At 49.8% G+C, this 21978-nt stretch overlaps 1 protein-coding gene across 3 annotated transcripts in view; it reads left to right on the forward strand.

Annotated features, from left to right (window-relative positions):
• AP1B1 (adaptor related protein complex 1 subunit beta 1) overlaps nucleotides 1-21978 on the forward strand; it is a 54961-nt gene that overhangs the window by 18419 nt on the left and 14564 nt on the right. For all 3 annotated transcript variants that reach the window (XM_047088052.1, XM_047088054.1, XM_047088053.1), the window contains exons 2-11: nucleotides 733-795; nucleotides 3736-3841; nucleotides 6678-6813; nucleotides 7593-7838; nucleotides 9639-9829; nucleotides 10634-10855; nucleotides 13373-13493; nucleotides 13958-14053; nucleotides 15066-15181; nucleotides 15530-15695. In XM_047088052.1, coding sequence (XP_046944008.1) covers nucleotides 759-795; nucleotides 3736-3841; nucleotides 6678-6813; nucleotides 7593-7838; nucleotides 9639-9829; nucleotides 10634-10855; nucleotides 13373-13493; nucleotides 13958-14053; nucleotides 15066-15181; nucleotides 15530-15695 — 1437 coding nt within the window. In that variant the 5' untranslated portion in view covers nucleotides 733-758. The remainder of the gene's footprint in view (nucleotides 1-732; nucleotides 796-3735; nucleotides 3842-6677; nucleotides 6814-7592; nucleotides 7839-9638; nucleotides 9830-10633; nucleotides 10856-13372; nucleotides 13494-13957; nucleotides 14054-15065; nucleotides 15182-15529; nucleotides 15696-21978) is intronic.

The following is a 21978-nucleotide window of genomic DNA, read 5'->3' on the forward strand; positions in this document are numbered from 1 at the left end:
TTGGCATCTTCCAAGCTCATTTGACTATATGGGATCACAAGAGTACCTCCATGAGGCTGTGATGAGGCTTTAATGGGTTAATTTGTGTGAAGCACTTAGGACAGTGCTGGGTGGAGTGAGCACCGGGAAGGGGTGGCTGTAACTAAGTGCTTTTTAATCTGTGGACTCGAGAGTACTTAGCCATTCCCTTATTGATGGGTATTTGAGTTAATTTCCAACAGTGTATTGTTACAGACAGTGCTGCAGTAAAACCCCTGTATCTGTGTGTAGGTATTTCTGTGGGAGAGAGTTCTAGAAGCAGAACTGCTGGCGTGCCTAGGTGGCTCACTCTGTTGAGCGTCTGACTTCTCTACTCTGGTCATGATCTCACACTTCATGAATTTCAGCCCCATGTTGGTCTCTGTGCTGACAGCTCAGAGCCTGAAGCCTGCTTTGGATTCTGTGTCTCCCTCTCTCTCTGTCTCTCTCAAAAAATAAAAAAGTTAAAAAAAAAAAAAAAAGTAGAACTGCTGGGTCAAAGGATATGCACATTCAGAAATTTGATAGTTCCCTCAGAATGACCTTCCAAAATCTGATCAGCCATTATCTAACAGCCCCTTTTCCCAGGAGAGAGATAAGAAGCTATCTTCCCACACCACATGTGTGCTGGATCCTTCCCTTCTCCTCCTATGCTCCGTAACTGAAAACAGAATGGACACAATGGAAAGTCACCCCTTTTTTTTTGTCTTGCAGAGTCTGGCCACAGATAAGGGACCAAAATGACCGACTCAAAATATTTCACTACCACCAAGAAAGGTACTGTTTATTTCTTTGTGGGGTCTCGTCCTACCCTTTTTGTGCCCCACCCTTCTGCCTTCTCCCTGCTGGGGTGGGGCTTGCGGTAGGGGGTGGAGGCCTAGAAGCAATTGGTGGGGATTACCCAAGCATCTTTAACCTTGTGGATCCAGAAAATTGAAGTATTGATGGTGTAAGAAATTGACCACTTCTTTTAGACCTCAGGAAGGGAAGAGCATTAGCTCCAAGTGTAGGGGGGGAAACAAAGCCCTCGTTTGTTCCCCATGGTCTAACGTTCAATGTTTTTTGCTGGAGGAAAGAAAGCACACAATCCTATCAGTAACCCCACAGCGATTGTGTGTGTGTGTATGTGTGTGTGTGTGTGTGTGTGTGTGTGGTCTTTATCCATGGGCACATGTTTTACGTGAAGTCAGAATTTATATCCTGTTTTTCATTTGACATTATCTTAACCATTTCCCCACAGTTCTAACGACTCAGTGTTAAGTCTGCTGAGTTGCTGCACTGAAATTTGCTAAGCTAGTCTTATGTTGTAGGGTATTGTTTCTGCTTTCTGGAAAACAGGTGGTTGTAGTGGCTGACGAATGTGCTTTAACCCTGTAAGCTTCTTTCTGACTGGCCCTTCCTTCCTCCCTCCCTCCTTCCTTCCAAGTGAGATTGACACAGGCCTGCTGACCAGATGAAAAGAGTCTTGTCGCGACAGCTGAGACAGCTGAGCCGGGACCTGCAGCCTGCCCCTTACCAAGCACTTCAGTTATTGGTCAGCCGGTTTTTACTGAGCCCCTTCCCTGTGCAATGGAGGAGGCAAACTAGAGTCTCTGACCTGGCTTTCCTTGCAGTTAAGCAGAGAAGACAGTCTATTAAAAATAGTAATCACACTAAAGGGTGGTAGGTGTTATGACAAGGGCAGTACCCGGGGCTGTGGGAGGACCTTGGGTGGAGCTAGCTAGATAAGAGAGTGGAGGAGAGGGTAGCTCTTGCTCTGCCCAAGGAAAGCACATGGGCACAAGTTACCAGAGTGTGATGGAAGGTTGGAGAGGTGTGCAGGGCTGGAGGGGGTGAACCTATTGCTAAGTGTATTGGGGCATCAGTGGTGGGGTTTTTGTGGATTTTCTTTTGAGGAGAATGTCTGTAGAGGGATGCCTGGGTCCCAATCAGACATCAGTGATGGTTTTAAACAAGAGGAGGTCCAAGGCAGATTCTAATAAAGTTTTGAAGAGGGTGAAGATTGAGGCGAAGCAGGAAGACCAGGTACTAAAGCTCCCATGAGAGATAATAGTACCTGAGCCAGTGGGGTGGGGGTAGCATTGTGGGTAGAGAGAATTGGGTGCGTGGTATGTGACTGAGGCAGTAGGCTTGGTGACCGATTGGATTTGGGGCCCATTAGAGGAGAGAGATTTCAGAAACAGGCAGATCCCAGGTTCATCTCACCAGTCTTCTTAGAACTGGGGTGATGCAGGCCTAGATCCATCAATTGACGGCCAGTTGTATTGAATCTGACCAAACACTTTAAGCAAAGCAGGGGCAGCCCTGCAGCAGGAACCAGGGTCAGAGTCCTCGTGGTCTGTTGGATCCTGCAGCAGGGAGACGTGGCCCCCTCAGTCTCTTGAGGAGAAGGGCCTGTGTTCCTTCAGTCCTGTAGAATCAAGAGTCTGAACTGCAAGGTTTGCAGATTCCTCCTGGTTCTGTTGAGCAATATCCTCAGTGTGGCCTTGCCCTGGGCTGTGCTGGGCACTGTTCTTCATTAACTTGGTTTGCTGTCTGTCGTCTTAAGTTCTTTCCTGAACACCACATCGTTCAGTCATGATAAAAACCTGCAAGTTTTTTTTTCTCACCGTAAATCCATCTAGATCTCTGCTTTATTCCCACCTGGGACACTCCTACAAAAGAGGGATCTAAGCCAAAGGTCACATGGCAAGTTAATAATAAGAACAGTCTCCTTTCATGCAGGGCATTGAGTGCTGGCACTGAGATGAGCATTTTACATCTGAGTGTTAAATGAGAGACTTCACTGTTCCAGTCAAAGTAGAGAGAGTACAGACAAGGAAGCCGGTTCAGAGAAGCAAAGGGATGTCCTTGGTTGGCCCGAGCATGTGGGCTTTGGAGCTGGCAGACCCGGTTTTGAATCTTGGCCCTATCTGCTACTAGCTGCATATTCTTGGGCAAGTTTCTGAACCTCTCACAGCCTCTAGGTGCTCATCTGCAAAATGGGAAATGCAGAGTTGTCATGAGGATGAAATGAGAAGTGGGGAAAAGTTAGTGTGGCACCTGACTTGAAGAGAGGCTCAGGAAATCCTGGCGGCTGCTGTTGTGAGGGCAGGAGGCCTGTCTCATTCCAAAGTCTGCCCTTGTAACCGTCAGTGGGGTTATCTGGGCCCTGAACAACCCTATTTCCTCATTTGTTTTTTCCAGATCATCAAGTTCTTAAGAACAGTGTATTACGTGCTCGAGCCCTTGTGAGGCAGCTGAATTCCTATTTTCAGAGCTGAGCAACCACATGTGGCTCAGGAAGTGAAACCCTGAGTGCGCTGTTTTAACTGGAGGTTCAGGAAAACAGGAAAAGCCAAGTGTGGGAATCGAGCAAATCCTACACTCTCCCTTCCAATTTTCAATCCTCAGATTCCATCACACACTGCCTTGGGGGTTTGGGTGAGGGTGGCTGAGGAGCACTTTCCTCTGAACGTGTTTAACCGTCTGGCTGAGCAGGACCTGCCCTCACACTTTGTGTCAGAACCTTTGTAGCTTCCACAGCTGCCTCTGTTCAGTCTAGCACGACCTCCAAGCTTCCCTCTTGATGATTCCTCTCCTAAGAGTTGTCCTTCTCTGCTGCCTGTGTCACTGAGACCAAGGACCTAAACAATCTCATTGTTTTGGGATTGGAAGATTGGGAATGGCCCCCCGGCAGGGTGGGGTTGGATCACTCATGCGTCCCTCCTTTTTTAGGGGAGATCTTCGAGCTGAAGGCAGAGCTCAACAGTGACAAGAAGGAGAAGAAGAAGGAGGCGGTAAAGAAAGTGATTGCGTCCATGACTGTGGGCAAAGATGTCAGGTGTGCAGGCACAGGCCGGGCGGCAGCCGGAGGGGGGCTTCATAGCTTTGGTCTAATTCAGATCTCTCCTTGAGGGGATCTCCAGGGACCCGTGTCTCCCCTTGTTACAGCTCCCTTCCTGAACCTCCTTTCCAAACAGAAGGGCTTTGTTTACAGAGGGGTCCCGTGCTCAGATGCTGCTGGGGTCAGGCGGTAGTGGGGTAAGTGAAGTAGGCAAGGTCAAAAAGGCAACAGGCAATGAAGTGGCTGTGATGTGAGAAACTCCAGAGGATTGCTGCCAGCTGGGGAAAATGGAACCCAGTGTGGGCAGGTCTACTGGTTTTCTAAAAGGACAGGAAATCTGGATTTTTTATTTTAAATCTCGCTGTTTTCGATCACTAGATGATGTTAAACAAACACATACACACTGCGGGTAAGCTCTGTCCCAGTAACATGCACCTGCAAGTGGGAATTGTTGAATTTGTCGCTGGTTTGCAGCCTCTACTTTGCATGTGGTTGCCAGAGCAGATCATATGTAGTATTGCTGCCTCTTCTTTGCTCCTGCGTTGTCCTTGCGTGGAATGTCCCTTTCTTCATTTCCGTTTACCGGCTTGTTTTTCTAACTCTTAAAAACCTGTTCAAGATCTCCCTGTTGCCTTCCCTCGTCACCGCAGCCCACCGCCCTGAATGTGCAGCTCTTGCTCTGTGTTTTGTCACTAATTCTGTCCTTTTCTTACACGTACTTGTGTTTCCCTGCCCACCACGTCATAAAGGCCCCAAGGACAGGGACTGGATTTTGCAGCAACTTAATGCAGAGCACTTGATAGTATGCAGAACACCTTCAGATGCTTTACCTAGCTGTTCCTTATAATTCCTGTATTGTAGGTAATGATGTATTCATGGCCAGGGAAACCACATAAAGAAGGGAGTGTGGTGACTTCCTGGCAGTCACGTGGTTAATGACAGAACTAGGACTCATGCCCAGCCCTTCTGAAATCCAAATCCAGGGCGATTCCACCCATACCCTCTCCTCTGTGCCCTCATAGTACCCAGCTCCATGCCTCAGAGGCCTGGAGCAGCACATCCGGGTCCCGTGTCAGGATTGCACTGCTCCAGACTTCTCCACGGATTGCCCTATCCTATGGCCACCTCAGCAAGGGACCTCCTGACAGGGCCGCAGAAGAAACAGTTCTGCAGGGAGACTTGCTGTAGAGAGAGTGGCAAAGGGATCAGGCATCTGCTGGAAAACTGGGCCTCCTTCCAAGTCAGATCCTTTCAGGACAAAGCCACTCTCCTTTAACTAGAACACCACTGTCACCTCCTCACAGAGGAAGCATCTTTGTTCTTCCATCTCAAGTAGACTTGTGCTCATGTAACATGCCTGTCAACTGTCCCTCTCCTCCACCCCCCTCTTGCTTCCTGGTTCTTCGCCTTCCGAGGTGATGCCTCAATTTCAGCACCAACTGGGCTATTTCCTATGGAGGCCCAGGAAGCTCACTTTGACCTCTTAAGTCTCTGTTACCACATTCTCGTGCATTAAGTTAGAAAACTTGAGAGGGGAGGCTATGATTCCAGAGACAGAAAATAGGCTTCTAACTAAGCATATTTCACATCTCTGGGGTGCTGGGTGGCTCAGTCGGTTAAATGTCCAACTCTTGACTTCGGCTCAGGTCATGACCTCACGGTTCTGTTTGTGAGTTGGAGCCCCACATCTGCTGACAGCACAGAGCCTGGTTGGGATTCTGTCTCCCTCTCTCTCTGCCCATCCCCTGCTTGCTCTCTCTCTCTCTCAAAATAAATAAGTTAAAAAAAACTTTTTTTAGGGATGCCTGGGTGGCTCAGTTGGTTAGCGTCCAACTTCAGGTCATGATCTCATGGTCCATGGGTTCGAGCCCTGCTGACAGCTCAGAGCCTGGAGCCTGCTTCGGATTCTCTCTCTCTCTCTCTCTCTCTCTCTCTCTCTCTCTCTCAAAAGTAACTAAACATTAAAAAAAAAATTAAACATTTTTAAAAAGCATATTTTACATCTCTAAGGGCCTGTGGCTCTGGGACTGTGGGGTACCATGTTGGGAGGGGCTCCCCTCAGGTTAATGGCAGTCACGAGCATGAGCTTTAGATCCAGACCTGGCTCCTCAGGCCAGCTGACATTCGTGAGCCTCAGTATTGTCTTCTGTAAAATGAGGATAAGAGCCTGGCTTCTCGGGGCTGTTAAATGAGACCATGTATATAAAGCCCATTCATGCTGGCTGATTTTTAGTGGGCACCTGAGCTGGCCCTTGTGGTCAAAGCAGCATGGTCCATCCCTGCTTCTAGAACCAACATTCTAATATAAGGGGCCATGTTAAGTATCAGGGAAGGAAAACAGTTGTTTTCAAGTAGTCAGTACTCTTGGATGGCAAGGACCAGACACCTAAAGTATATTGTCTTTCATTATCATAAGGGCCCTGTGTAATGGGGTTTTGTTTCACCTTTCCTGCAGGGCAGGTGAGGAAACTCAGACTTGGTGGGAGGCTGAAGGAATTTTCCCAACTTCATACAGCTAGCGTTAGACAGAGCTGGGGTTGAGCCAAGTCTGATGGGCTACAGAGCTTGTATGTGAATGAACCCTGTGAAAAGAACAGAGGACTTTGCTTTTCAAATCAAGTTTTGGGTTCTGTTTCTACCAATACGTGTTCATGGTAACAGAGCAGAGCTGATGTCCTCCCTTTTACTAGGAAGTCCTGTTATCTTTTTACTTCCCTCCTATCCACTGTCTCTGTGCCCTGCACCTCCCCATACACACTCCCCATTAGCTGTTTGAAAAATCTTCTTCCTTTCTCCAGCCTTACCCCACACTCACACCATTTTGACTTTCCAGTGCCCTCTTCCCCGATGTGGTGAACTGCATGCAGACAGACAACCTAGAGCTGAAGAAGCTGGTGTACCTGTATTTGATGAACTATGCCAAGAGTCAGCCCGACATGGCCATCATGGCTGTCAACACCTTTGTGAAGGTGAGTGGGAGCTTGGTGGGAGGAAGAGCAGAGGGCCTGGGTGCTCAGTGGTCCATCTCCCTTTTGTCTCTTGGGATAGGACACTACGGCCCTGAGCAAAACCACTCAGGCTCTTTTCTAGTCCCTCCAACTCCTAGCCTGAGGGCTGCCTAGTCCTCCAGCAGGGGGCTCCCACTCTCTCAGAAAATCAGTTGCTACAGACCCTGCTAACTCATTCCGTGTGAGGTGACCTAAAGCCTGTTGACCTCCATGTCTCCCTGAGATGCACCATTGCCCTACATCCTTTGCCAGGGCAGGATTCAACAAGCATCTGAGAGCTGTGTTCCCCTTCTAGACTTTGCCCTTTTCTGTGTTTTCCATCCTCCAGATTAAGGAGCAAACGAGAACTTGAAGTGTCAGTGCTGTGTACCTTTAGGACCTTCCTAGCTCCCCTCGCCCTGTCAGTGCTCAGATTCAGACACGTGAGGGGTTCTGTGGGGTATGGTGCCAGATGGATGTGGGTTTGAATCATGGCTCGGCTCTGTGACTGGGCGAGCTCCCAGTCTTCCTGGGAGCCTCAGCTGCTCCACCTGTAAAATGGGAACAGTATTGTGTGTCTGCTGTGAGAATCAGAGACAACATTGCACAGAGCCCCAGCACAGTATCTGACAAATGCTGGATGTCCCCACATGGCACTTACTTCTGGTGCTGTTGGCCACAGTTGGTGGGAGATCCCACAGCAGCACCTGATGTTGCTCAGTCTGCCCCTGCTCCCCTGGCCAATGGCTGATTCTCCTCAGGACTGTGAGGATCCCAATCCCTTAATCCGAGCCCTGGCCGTGCGGACCATGGGTTGTATCCGCGTTGACAAGATCACAGAGTACCTGTGTGAGCCACTCCGGAAGTGCCTGAAGGATGAGGACCCATACGTGCGCAAAACGGCGGCTGTGTGTGTAGCCAAGCTCCACGACATCAATGCCCAGCTGGTAGAGGACCAGGGCTTCCTGGACACCCTTAAAGACCTCATCTCTGACTCTAACCCCATGGTAAGCCGTTGCCATCCACCATGCCAGTTCCATTACCTATTGGGTTGCTTGGGAACACCTTGGCTTGACCCTCCACCAGGTGCTCCCTGGGTCCTGGAAGTCAGAGCCTTGCTGGGTAGGCTAATTGTTCTCCTCCCTGCAGTGGTTTGGGAACCATTTTTGGAGTGAGCTAGACCTGAGTTGCCTTCTCTGTGGCCTTTCTAACATGAGCTATTGTGACCTTGGGTGGGCCGCCTAACCTTCCAGAGCCCTCTTTTTTTCGTCAGTAAGATGGATCTAATTCTCCGTGGCCGGCAGGAGTGCTGTGAGGCTTAACCTGTGAAGGTAATGTGCCTGGCACGGCCCAACACACAATGGGCATGCAACCAAGACTAGTGCCCTCCTTCCCCTTCCAGTCACTGTCACTGTCACTGTCTTACTGACACCATCGGTGAGCTCTGAATGTGAAGTACTTTTCCTTTTCCCCACATCTTTGCAGGGTTGCAAAGGGTCACTCTTAAAGTAGCATAGCCTGGAGGACAGGGCACCAAGGTATGGCTGGGAGGGAGCTCCTCCTCACACATAGGATGGCAGCAGTTTGGAAGGCAGTTTGGCAGGCACTGTTTAAAGTGAAATGCACAGAGGTGCCTGGCTGGCTCAGTGGGAGGAGCGTATGACTCTTTTTTTTTTTTTTTTAATGTTTGTTTATTTTTGAGAGAGAGAGAGAGTGTGAGTGGGTGAGGGGCAGAGAGAGAAGGAGACACAGAATTTGAAGCAGACTCCAGGCTCTGAGCTGTCAGCACAGAGCCTAACACAGGTCTCAAACTCACAGACCGCAAGATCATGACCTGAGCTTAAAGTTGGATGCTTAACCGACTGAGCCACCCAGGCGCCCCTAATGTTTATTTATTTTTGAGAGAGAGACAGAGACAGAGTGTGAGCAGGGGAGGGGCAGAAAGAGGGAGACACAGAATCTGAAGCAGGCTCCAGGCTCTGAGCTGTCAGCACAGAGCCCAACTCAGGGCTTGATCTCTCAGACCACGAGATCATGACCTGAGATGAAGTCAGACGCTTAACCAACTGAGCCACCCAGGTGCCCCAGGGAGCATGCGACTCTTGATCTCAAGGTTGTGAGTTTGAGCTCCATGTTGGGTGTAGAGATTACTTAAATAAACAAAACTTAAAAAAAAGTGAAATGCATAAACCCCTCAGCTCAGCCATCCCGCTCTGTCCTACAGAAACACTGATCACACATGGGTGCTGAGTGGCCAGTACAGGATTGGCCAGTAGAGCACCGTTTGTACAGGGAAGAGTTCAAAACCCTGCAGAACACACATAAAAACAGCTACTCTGGTGGAAATGGGTTGAGAGTCCAGTGCTTCACCTGACAACCTCCCTGGACTCCAGCCCCCATCTGTTACCAGCAGACCTAAGGGGCTCTGTGGAATCTTCTAGCTCCGAGAAGCACCCTCAACAGCCCCTGAATTGATTTGCTATAGGTGGTGGACAGGGGCCGTGTGTTAGGTGGCTAGGAATGTTTTCTGTTGCCGGGCATTTGGAGCCCGATCTTTCCTTTGTTTCTTTTGTTTTGCCTCTTTTTTTTTTTTTTTTTCCACTGGTTGGGAGCACTTATGTTTGTTCTGGTTTACAGGGGAGTCTGTAGGGTGAGTGCTTGGAGGGGGTCTCAGTGCTGCAGACCCTGCCCATCGGGTCCTGTTCCTTTCAGGATATTCAACCTCTGACCGGCCAGCATGATTAGCCCCAATGCCCTGTGGCCCGAGCAGCGCCCCCAGCCTCTGCCCCTTCCACCCTCTCAACCAGGTGGTGGCAAACGCAGTGGCTGCCCTGTCAGAGATTGCCGAGTCTCACCCCAGCAGCAACCTGCTTGACCTGAACCCGCAGTCCATTAATAAGCTACTGACAGCCCTGAATGAGTGCACCGAGTGGGGCCAGATCTTCATCCTGGACTGCCTGGCCAACTATACGCCCAAAGATGACCGAGAGGCCCAGAGGTGAGCAGGCTGCCCCTTGCTTGCCAGCCCAGCGGGACCTGGTCCTTGCAGGGCTCCAACCATGAGCTGGGCCTCAGACCTCTACTGGGCCCTTTGCCAGGGCTTTGCCCCACAGACCATCCTCAGACACATCTCAAGGGAGGCCAGAGCCAGGCAGTCAGCTCCCTGCTCAGCATGGTACAGACAGAACAGAAGCCAGTGCCTGATCTGGTTGCTGACAGAGACCCCGGTCACCTTGGGCTGAGTAAAGGAGATGGATAGTACCAGAGTCTTCATTCACTGGATTCTTTCTGGGTGGCTGGGGCTCTGCTGAGCGCTTCCTATGCATTAGATGATCCTTAACGCACCTCTGTGGAAGCTGCCCCATCATTGTCCACATTTTACAGGTAAGGAAACACTGGTTTAGAAGGTGGAAGAAGTCATGCAGGTCACTCGCCTGGGTCACCCCTCGCTTTTGGTCCTACCCAACATGATACCTTGCCCCTTTTGAATGCCCTTGTAGCGAGGGAAGGGAGGGACTTGACAGTTACCCAGTATTTATTAACTACCATGCACCGTGCTTGGTGCTTTATGTGGTTTATCTCATGTAAGCCCTCAGCAACCCTGTGAAGTTGGCATCCTCACCTCCGTTTTCTAGATGAGGAAACAGACTCTGAGTGGTTTTAACCTGTTGGGGTCAGTTAGCAAGCACCAGAAGCAGGATCTCGATCTTCCTACAGAAACCATACTCCCTCAATAACTAAAAACAGGGTGTTTTCCTTGTCTGTCTCTCCTGTTTGTCCCCCTCCTTGGAATGGACCCCAGCATCTGTGAGCGGGTCACCCCCAGGCTCTCCCACGCCAACTCTGCTGTGGTGCTGTCTGCTGTGAAGGTGCTGATGAAGTTCATGGAGATGTTGTCCAAGGACCTGGACTACTATGGCACACTGCTCAAGAAGCTGGCCCCACCCCTGGTCACGCTGCTGTCGGCCGAGCCTGAGCTGCAGTACGTGGCCCTGCGCAACATCAACCTCATCGTACAGAAAAGGTACCTGGGCTGCCACAAACGTGCAGCGTGCACTCAGGGTCGGGGGGCATCTCTTGACGGGATCGGGACCAAAGGGAAGCTGACCTGTCACCGTGCAGGAAGTCTTAATAGCTTAACCCAGAGTCTTAGCCACAGGCAGCTTTGTTCCCCAAGGGATATTTAGAAATGTCTGGAGACATTTTTGGTTGTCACACTTTGGGAGGTACTACTGACACCTAGTGGATGGAGGCCAAGGATGCTGCTCAGTGTCGTAGAGTGCACAGGACAGCCTCCACCCCCAGAGAACTCTCCATCCCAAAATGTCAGTAGTGCTGAGGGTGAGAAACCCTGGCTTCACCTAATCAGGTAGGTGAGGTAAAGAGCAGCATGGAGCTTCTTAACCATACACAAGGGATAGCTCCATAGTCCACAGGACTGAAACAGGGTGTAAGATTCTGTGTGGGGTGTGTGTGTGTGTGTGTGTGTGTGTGTGTGTGTGTGTGTGTATTTTCCCTGGGGACAGAGTCTATAGTTTTAGTCAAATTCTCTGAGGTTGGAGGACTCCAAAGTGGTGAAGTGCTATGGACTTTGCATCGGATTGGGGGCTGAGCAGGAGGGTGCAAAAGTCACTCAGGAGACCATTTCTGTTCACCCCATAGAACGATCACAGCTGTAAGCCACTGCTTCTAAAGGGAAGTGCCAGATACCCAGGGTGGGTGGAGCTGAAAAACAACTAGTGCAGTCTGAGGGGCTCAGAACAGGAGGGGTTCTCTGGAACAATCCAGAGAACAGAGTGAGGCTGGTCTCTGGAGTTCTCCCAGCCTTTTTAGTCAAATGGCTCTCTCAGCAACTAATTCATGAGCGTCCGTGCATTCCGGCAGCTCCCTTGCTGGAAGCAGGGCTATGTGGAGAACAAGGGCCTCTTGTAGGCATTCTTTCTTGGAAGATAGCACATCTGCCTGTCCTTGAAGCATCATTCTGGTTCTTAGGACACTCTTGGGGGCCTAGAGATAGCAGTGGAATCGTGATAGTTGTGAAGGTTTGGGAGGTAAATTTGGGAACACTTTTTGAGTGCCTACACAGAGCCCTAAGACTGGGGATTCATTTGTAGTTGCGGTGTGGGATTTAGTGAGGTGTAGCGACCTGTACACCCCGATCAGCATGAAGGGCTCCCTGTGCTATATTTAACGTGGCAAATCTCTTAAGAAGTTGACTGTGTTGCCCAGGCACCACCTGGCCCAGTCTCAACATGGTTGGGCGGCTTTTGCCAAGTCCTGATTGCAGAAATCATGTCTTCCTGTCCCCCAGCTTAGGATCCTGTCTCCCCCGCTAGGCATGACAAAGCCTCCTTACTTTGCCAGCACCTCCCCGCAGTTGTACAGCAGCACTGAGTACTACCTGGGTAGTACTACCTCCTTCCTGTCTGCTGTGTCTTCTCTCCTGCTTTTTTCTTCCTTCCTTCTGTTCTGGAAAGGGCATAGGAGTGGGGGGTAGTGACTCTCGCTTCTGCCCTTACTAGCACTAGGTATGTGACCTGGTGCAAGCCCCTCCACCTTTCAGATTTCCTCATCTAAGAAAAACGAGGTGCGTGGCACCAGTTGAGGGAGGGGCAGTGACACTGGTGACAGCTCCTGCATAGCAAGTACCTTCTTGGAGGCAGGTGTCGATCATGCTGGATGCTTCCCATCTACCTCTCACCCTGTAGGTGTCTTTCGGGGTCCCCAGGACCGACCTCATGTTCTGAGATTCACTAGAAGGACTCCCGGGAGTCAACATATAGTTGTTTTCATGGCTCAGATTTAGTGTGGACATAGGAAGGATACACAGGTGGAGTCTGGAGGAATCCATGTACAGGGAGGGCATCACACACAGCACACTCTTCCCCCAGCAACAAAAAATGCAGCAACATGTGTGTAATTTTTTCTGCCCAGGGATGCCTATTGGAGACTCAGCGCTCTAGGTTTTTACTGGGGCTGTTCACATACGCACCTAGCAAAATTTCAGACTCCCAGAGGGAAGGCAGATATTCAGCATAAATCGTATTATTTATACAAACAGTCTAGGCACAGTTAGCCACCTTTATCATTTAAGGAACAGTGAGAACACTCCCGAAAAATGAGCTCCCAGATGCCAGGCCTTTCTAGGACTAGAGACTGAGGCCTGCAATGGTAACGCTTCCTGTATGGTGTCATTTTGATTTCATGAGTGAGAAAACAGAGGCCTGAGGTCACAAGCTGGGATTGGCACAAGGTCTGATTGCCACGCCCGTCTCCTGGTGCCTGCTACCTCTCAAATATGAACTGTCTCTTGCTCATATTCCCTCTTCCCTTCCTGGGATATGGTTGGTCATACAATGGCCAGTCAGAACCTTGCTCAGGATCAGTCAATGGATCCTTGCCCAGGAACCTGCAGCCACAACAGTTCAGATGTCAGGGTCTGCCTCACACCCCAGAAATGCCCCAGTAAACATGGAAGGGGTTTTCTCATAGGGCTTACGCCCTGCTTTCTGCTCTTCGGGCAATCCTGTCTTGCCACCAGGCCTGAGATCCTGAAGCACGAAATGAAGGTCTTCTTTGTGAAGTACAACGACCCCATCTACGTGAAGCTGGAGAAGCTGGACATCATGATCCGTCTGGCCTCCCAGGCCAACATCGCCCAGGTCAGCAGAGGGCTGCAGCCAGGGACGTGAGCTTTGGTATTGGACAGCAGCCCCACCACCAAGCTGTGGTCTCGAGGCAGGCTGCCTTGTCTCACCATTAACAGTTCATCTCATGAAGAGTGCTTAGCTCAGGGCTCCAGAGGCAAGCACTCAGCAACTCTTAACTGACATTTTTATGATTAAGGCATTTGTTCTCCCTATTACTTATCTATCCAAAGAAAAGTGGTAGTTCGGTGGCCATGTTAGCTAGATCAGCCTAAACAAGGGTTGTCCAGTCCTGCCAATTAGTTCTTCCCTGCTTTCCTCTTGGGCCACCTGACAGCTCTCTCCTTCCCTTGACCCTTCCACCTCAAGCAGGACGCAGGATCTCATCCTTCTGGGGGTCTGCATACACTTTGTCCAGGGGTGTTGGTTGCCCTGCCAGATCCCCCCTCCCAACCCCACCTTCTCTGTTTCGGCCCCAGGTTCTGGCAGAGCTGAAAGAATATGCAACAGAGGTGGATGTGGACTTTGTACGGAAGGCTGTGCGAGCCATCGGCCGCTGTGCGATCAAGGTGGAGGTGAGGCTCTGGGACTCTGTCCTCTGGTCGGGGAGAGGGAGGAGAAGGAAGCTGAAACCAGGAAACCAGTCTGATTGTAGCAGAATCTGTCAGCTGCTCATGGTCCAGGAAGGCCTGAGGGTCACTGGAGGCCCCAAGGCACACATTGTGCAGATTTGATTAGGCTCCTCTCTCTGTAATCGCCTTTAGGCCTTCACGTTGTTGCAGATGAAACAAACCCATCTGTAACCATGGGTTCTGCAGCATTAGCTAAGGTGGTGGGACAGCCCCAGCCAGTGGTGGCCCCAGTAGACTTAGCTTTCACTCCATGGAGTTTTGGGGCAGGGGCTCTGCCTGCTGTACGTTTTAGCAATAATCATGATTTGACTGTGCAGACGTCCTTTTCTCCAAGCTCCCAAGGGCTGTCCAGACCCCTGTGTCCTGGTGTTTCATCCCTCCCATTCTCTGCCTATGGCATTGTTCCTTGACCAATGAGGTGACTCTCCTTAAATTAGTCCACTGGGAATTGGGAGATCCTGGGACAGCTGGTCACCTCAGCCCAGCCCCTTGAGGCATTTTCCTGTTGGTGCTTATGGGGAGAATCTGAGAGTCTCTCCCACAAGGGCACTAGTGCAGTATGTTGGCATAAGGGGTGGGGGTAGGGTTCAAGTAGAGACTTTCTGGCTTTGATCATAGGAACCCATTTTGGGAAACAAGTAGAAGAGAGGTGGTATCAGGCTAGAGCATAGTCACTCTGCCCTCAAGGCTTCGCCTGGAGGCACTGCAAATATCCTCCCCACTCAGGAGCTCACTGACCTTCTCAGTCTAATTGTATCTCTCTGTGTCCCTGCCATCCTCGGGCTGTCATTTTGTACTCATTCTCCCCCTTGTTATCTGGGGAGCGGGTTCTCCTGTTTTCCCACTGTGGCAAGGAAGGGGGCAAGGCATGACTGAGCCCTTGGCCAAGGCATGGTCATCAGAGGTTCTGTTGGAAGTGGGTGCAAGGGACTTGCCCACATTCCTCTTCCCGCAGCAATCTGCAGAGCGCTGTGTAAGCACCCTGCTGGATCTCATCCAGACCAAGGTCAACTACGTTGTCCAGGAAGCCATCGTGGTCATCAAGGACATCTTCCGCAAATACCCCAACAAGTATGTGCCCACCCCTCCCAGTGTGAGAGTGATGTGGCTCCTGCTGGGGACAGGGGTGGTGGGGAGGAAAAGCAAGAAGGAGCCTCTCCCTTCTTCCTTATTGCTCTGCCATAAATGGCATTCTCGAAAGAAACCCATTGTTTTTTTCTTACTTCTGAGCTGCTTCTCCTCTGCTCCCCACACCAAAATAAGCACTAGAATGTAACAGATAAACTCAAATCCCATTACTCACCACTCTCTCAGAGTCTTGCGGCGCAGCTTCCTGTCTCTCTTGGCCCCTGCTGGGCCTCCCCTGGGTTGCCCGGGCTCCTTCATTGCTCATATGCCGTCTGTATGCCCATCTTTTAGGTACGAGAGTGTGATCGCCACGCTATGTGAGAACCTGGACTCTCTGGATGAGCCTGAGGCCCGGGCTGCCATGATTTGGATTGTAGGCGAGTACGCTGAGCGAATTGACAATGCCGATGAACTGCTAGAGAGCTTCCTTGAGGGCTTCCATGATGAGAGCACCCAGGTGAGCTGTCCAGTGGGGTGACTTGGGGCAGGATGTGGGTCATGCATGACTGGTGGCTTGGCACCACTACAGTCCATCCTGCCCCGAAACCATCCCCTCAGCCAGGAGGCCTCAGGGCCCTGCCCTTCATAATACAGCATTGACAGGGTGGTCAGGTAAGTGACGTAGCGCTGACAGGTGTGGCCCCTTTTCCTCTCACACTGCACTACCTAAGGGGATATTGTGAAGACGGTCTGTGATGGTGTGCACTGAAGGCAGGCAGAAGCTTCTGGGTTTAATTTCATATTTATCTTTGGATAGGTAATACTTTGACTTGATTCAAAATTGAGAAAATAAGAACAGATATATAGTGATTAAGTCTTCCTACCACTTTCCTGACAACCCAGTTCTTTTTTTTAATCATTTTTTTTTAAAGTTTATTTATTTATTATGGAGAGAGTGAGAGAGCACAAGCTGGGGAGAGGCAGAGAGAGACAGAGACACAGAATCCAAAGCAGGCTCCAGGCTCTGAGCTGTTGGCACACAGCCTGACGTGGGGCTGGAACCCACAGACCGAGATCACGACCTGAGCCAAAGTCAGACACTTAACTGAGCCACCCAGGCACCCCAACGACCCAGTTCTCCTCACAGAAGTCATTGGTGTCATTTATTGGCTTCTTGAGGATACTTCCAGAGATAGTATAGGAATACACACCTCTACATACAAGTAAACATATACAGACGTAGTTGGTTCTTACTGTTCATGGTACTTACATTCTATAAAGTCACTGCAAACACTGAATTAACGAGTGCTGAACCCATTGTTTCTAAGAGAAGTATAGAGCTGAGTTCCTACAAGCCTCTAATTACAATAGTTTCGTCAGTCAATACAGTAATCTTGTTTTTTGTGTTTCTGTTTAGGGACATTTTAATATGTATTATTGATTCATTCACATTGAACTTATGACTGCTAGTACTGTAACTCACACCTGCATGAAGCTTAAGTAACATATATATTTTCTCCATAAGGCACATCACAGCCTCCTTGCACTTGGGAACATTAGACAGCAACACTTCAGCATTACACTTGGGGACCATTTTGGGTGTTTTTTTTTGTTTTTTGGTTTTTTTTTAATTTTTTTTTTTAACATTTATTTATTTTTGAGACAGAGAGAGACAGAGCATGAACGGGGAAAGGGCAGAGAGAGAGGGAGACACAGAATCGGAAGCAGGCTCCAGGCTCTGAGCTGTCAGCACAGAGCCCAATGCGGGGCTCGAACTCACAGACCGCAAGATTGTGACCTGAGCCAAAGTCGGATGCTCAACCGACTGAGCCACCCAGGTGCCCCTTGGAGACCATTTTGAAACAGTGAAAGCACCAACAAAAAAACAAAATGTGAAAGATATGGTCCTAAATAGATTGTGAAAAGGCCACTTATTTATGGTAGGAGAGCTGAAACAACAAGGCAGAGCATCACCTTCTTGGACCTCAGCTGCGAGTATGTAACACCTCAGGCAACTTGAACTTTTCACTGCCCTGCACTTTGCTGTGCAAGATCGCGAAAGCCCCCAGACATTGATTTTGGGGTTACAAGTACATTTTAGAAAATAGGCAAATTCGAAATATGGACTCTGTGTATAAATACTAAGGCTCAACCATGTATATGTTGCCTCTCATTTATTTTTAGACACTATCATGGGGTGCCTGACCAGCTCTATTGGTAGAACATGCGACTCTTGATCTTGGAGTTGTGAGTTCGAGCCCAATGTTGGGTGTAGAAATTACTTAAAAATAAACACTACTGGGGACGCCTGGGTGGCTCAGTCAGTTAAGTATCTGACTTGGTTTTGGCTCAGGTCATGATCTCACAGTTTGTGGGTTCGAGCCCCACATCGGGCCCTGCTTGGGATTCTCTCTCTTTCTTTCTCTGCTCCTCCCACGTGCTCTTTCCCTCTCTCTCCCTTTCTCAAAATAAATATATAATCTTTCAAAATAAATAAATAAGGGACACCTATGTGGCTCAGTTGGTTAAGCATCCGACTTCAGCTCAGGTCATGATCTCACTGTTTGTGAGTTTGAGCCCTGGGTCAGGCTCTATGCTGACAGCTCAGGGCCTGGAGCCTGCTTTGGAGCCTGTGTCTCCCTCTCTCTCTGCCCCTCCCCCACTCATGCTCTGTCTCTCTCTCTCTGTCTCTCAAAAAAATAAAACATTAAAAATAATCAAAGTAAATAAATAAATGCTACTGATAGCACACTATACCCTGTCAAATTGTATAACACCTTGACTTTTTCCCTTAAAAATACATCTGAAGGCCCTGCTGTTACTAATTTATGGGACTCTGCAGCTGCATAGTGCCATGTTTATTTAACCAGCCTCCCCTGATAGATACGAAGGTGTCAGTCTTCTACTCTTGTAATCAATACTGCTGTGAATAACCTGGGTAGGGCACATCTGCAAGTCTAGCTGGGGGATAATCCTTAGATAAATTCTTTTTTTTTTTCTTTTTTTTAATGTTTGCTTATTTTTGAGAGAGAGAGTGTGTGTGAGCAGCAGAAGGGCAGAGAGAGAGGGAGACATAGAATCCGAAGCATGATCCAGGCTCTGAGCTGTCAGCACAGGGTCCAACGTGGGCCTCGAACCCACGAGCTGTGAGATTGGACGCTTAACTGACTGAGCCACCCAGGCACCCCCTTAGATAAATTCTTTCTAGTAAATGGGCCCATGCGTTGATGATGGGAGTAGTTGTTCCACATTTCCCTCAGTGTAGAGGGTTTACATTCCGATCTCAGAGGTGGCATTCACCTTACCTCCTTGCCAACCTAGTACATCCTCAAACAATTTTTGCCAGTCTGATAAACAACAAAGTGTACCTTGTTGGTTTTGTTTGCATTTCTGTTCTGAGTGAGGTTGAGCATCTTTTCATATTGTATTCCATTTTCTGTGAACCAGGCACTGTCTGCTCACGCAAGGGGGCTTCTAAAACGTGTTTGTAAGCACAGAAATCTTTGCTCTCCAGCTAGGGAGTGTAACCTGTTGGGTCAGAGCATGAGCCTTGGGATAGGAGACCCCAGAGTCCAAACCCCTCTTCTGCCCTTTCCTGGCTTGGTGGCTTTCCACTAATTTTCTGCTTCTCTGAGCCTCAGTTTCCTCATTTGGAAGATGAGGGTTGTAAGACTTTTCCTCATCCTGTTGCTCTGAAAGTTAAATGGGATGCTTTGTGTAATGTCCCTAACATGTGCCCAGCCCATGATAAGCACTCACGAATGGTAGTATTGGTGTTGGTCAGAATTGGTTGAAAATTGGTCCAGGCAACAAAGAGGGCACCTACTGGTTCCTGTAGCCGATAAGTTCTGGGAGTGTGCTCTCTTCCAGCATGCTTGGGTGAGGGTGCCCAGATGGTGGCATCAGGACTGTCTCTGTCTCCTTGGGGTGGCTTCTCCCTTAGGAAGGCTCCCACAGGTGGAGCCTGCGTGAGGTCAGTTGTTCCAGGCTGTGTCCTTACAGCTTAGCAACTCCCCTAACTCCCTTCCCCTCGGTAGTTCCAGCAACAGTCCAGGCCCGTTTGCATTCTCCTAAGCCAGTCGCCATGAATCCAAGTGACTATGTCTGTCAGACACTTGTCCTAGTCTCTGTGGATCGGACAGGGCAAGAGAAGAGAGTGATTTTCTGAAGGAAAGCAAGCATTTTTGGTGCCAGAAGACAGACTAGATGCTGGGTGGGCAAAAACAACAGATGTCCATCATGAAATAATAGTACTAACTCCTACCATCACCCACTCCCACTGCCACCTGCCAAGTCGGCTGCCAGCCTGCCCCGGGCTTGCTTTCACTTTCACACCCACCCCCTCATTCGCTTGTCTCTAAGAGAAGCAGAGCGTCGTTTGGGATTGCTTGTGCCCCTGAGTCCTGCCTGGGATTACTGCAGAGAATGCCCTCTGGGGGGTGTTTCTGCCCATATAGTAGAGTAAATCTTTTGTAGCCGCTTCCCCCTTGGCAAAGCCTGCTGAAGAGCCCAGGATGAGAGAAGTCGGACAAGGGAAAGCTGAGCAGGAGCCTGGCTTGAGGAAATCCAGGCTCCTCCCCTGTGGGGTGACCTGGAGCAAGTTAAACTTGCCAAACCTGTTTCTTTGTCTCCAGCACGGGGTTGCTGCAAAGCTTATTGGATGACATGTGTAAACTGGCCTCTCCAGTGCTCGGCAAACAGTAGCTGGGTGATGGTGATGGTGGTTTTAATTAAGTGGCCAGCTCCCTTTGCCTTCTGGGTTCACAGCACCATTCAAAGCTTTCGTAAGAATACTTGTTCAGTGCTTTGCAGCTTGGAAACTTACTTTAGATTATCTCTTTGAGCTCCCTTCTCCTGGGCTCCTAGGCCTCTCCACCCATGGATCTGGAGCTCAGAAAGTCTTGGCTGAGGTGGTATGTCAGTCCAGCCTGTGCCTCGCCCCTGTCTGGATGGCAGGGGCGGGGGCATCATTGCAGGAGGGTTGCCGTGAACATGCATGCTAACACGAGGGTGTTGTGTGTTGGTGAGGGGTGGGAGGAGTTGGGCTAGTGGTCAGAGTTCCCAGGCAGTGTAGCCAACACAGTGAGTGATTGGGTGATGAATGATTCCAGGCAGCCAGCTGACCTGGGTTGGGAACTTGGTAAAGAATCCCTGTGTGCTGGGGCATCTGGGTGGCTCAGTCGGTTAAGCATCCACCTTCGGCTCGGGTCATGATCTCGTGGTTCATGAGTTTGAATCCCCATCGGGCTCTGTGCTGACAGCTCGGAGCCTGGACCCCGCTTCAGATTCTGTGTCTCCCTCTCTCTGCCCCTCTCCCACTTATACTCTGTCTGTCTTTCTCTCCCTCCCTCCCTCTCTCTCTCTCTCTCTCTCTCTCTCTCTCTCTGTCCCAAAAATAAATAAACATTAAAAATTAAAAGAAAAAAATCCCTGCGTGCTGGCTGTAGTGATACTGATGACCACAGTGAGAGCTATTGTATATTGAGAGAATCCATGATAGGTTCTTTACATTCCTTCCTTCCTTCCTTCCTTCCTTCCTTCCTTCCTTCCTTCCTTCCTTTTTCTCTCTCTCTTTCTTTCTTTCTTCTTTCTTTCTTTCTTTCTTTCTTTCTTTCTTTCTTTCTTTCTTTCTTTCATGTTTGTTTGTTTATTTTGAGAGAGAGAGAGAGAGAGAGAGACAGTATGAGCTGGGGAGGAGAGGCAGAGAGAGGGAGAGAGAGAGAATCCCAAACTGGCTCTGCACTGTCAGCACTGAGCCCGATATGAGGGCCGGTCTCATGTACTGTGGGATCATGACCTGAGCTGAAATCAAGAGTGGGATGCTTAAGCGACTGAGCCGCCCAGGCACCCTGGTTCTTTACATTTCTTATCTCATTGATTCTTCCATTAACCCTGTGAGGTATTTAAATCCACATTATTAATAAGGAAGCAGACTCAGAAGTTACATGACTTGTCCAGAGTCACGTTCAAATGAGGTGTGATGTAACTCTAACTTCAAAGTCCACTGTCATAAATTGCCATTTTCAGAGCTCATAGAACCCCTTGAAGCAAAACACCCCTCTCCCCACCAACTGAGGATAAATGGTTTCCCCTGGACTACCTGGCCAGGGACTGTAGCCAAGTCCTGGAAGCCAGTTCCTTGGGCTGCCTCCTACCTGGGCAACAGCCAGCCCACTGCCCCTCTGCTGTTGGCCCATGTGTAACCAAATCGCAAGAACTCTGGATTGCTTAATTCCAGAAACGGACTATATCCCCTCTATCCTGCCTCCTGCTGTCAGCCTGCCCTGTGTACCAGGATTTCTATGAGTGCCCTCCTGCCGGCCTGACCCGGGAGGTGCTGTCAGCCCTGTTGCCGCCCTCCTGCCACAGGTCTGCCCCTGGCACCGCCCTGGCTTGGGAACCTCAGGCTGTCCTCTTGTCTCGTGACTGGCAAAAAGGAGATGTGGCTAAGGAAGGACTATGTGCAGAGAATTGTTCTTTCAGAGATGTTTTTTGAGTTAGCAGGTTTCTCTCAAATGCTTCCTGTGCACTGGGCACTAGATAAAATAGTGACCAGGAATACCATGTGACAGACATGATCTCTGCCCTCAAAGGGCTGTCTCCACAGCACAGACATCCTGGTGGCTGGACAGCATTTCTAATACTGTGGGGCAATGCCCATGAGGGGGTGCAGGCAGCTGCAGAAGCCTGGGGGTGCTGGGGTCAGCATGAGCTCCGAGGGGTAAGAAGATAGTGGCCAGGGTAAGGGCAGCGGGGGGCATGATCAGGTGAAGGCAGCAGCTCGGTAAGAAAGGGGTGCC

Source organism: Lynx rufus, unplaced genomic scaffold (genome assembly GCF_022079265.1).
Source record: "Lynx rufus isolate CCGP_SWC_20201006 ecotype Redwood Valley unplaced genomic scaffold, mLynRuf1.p SCAF_24, whole genome shotgun sequence".
Taxonomy (NCBI): domain Eukaryota; kingdom Metazoa; phylum Chordata; class Mammalia; order Carnivora; family Felidae; genus Lynx; species Lynx rufus.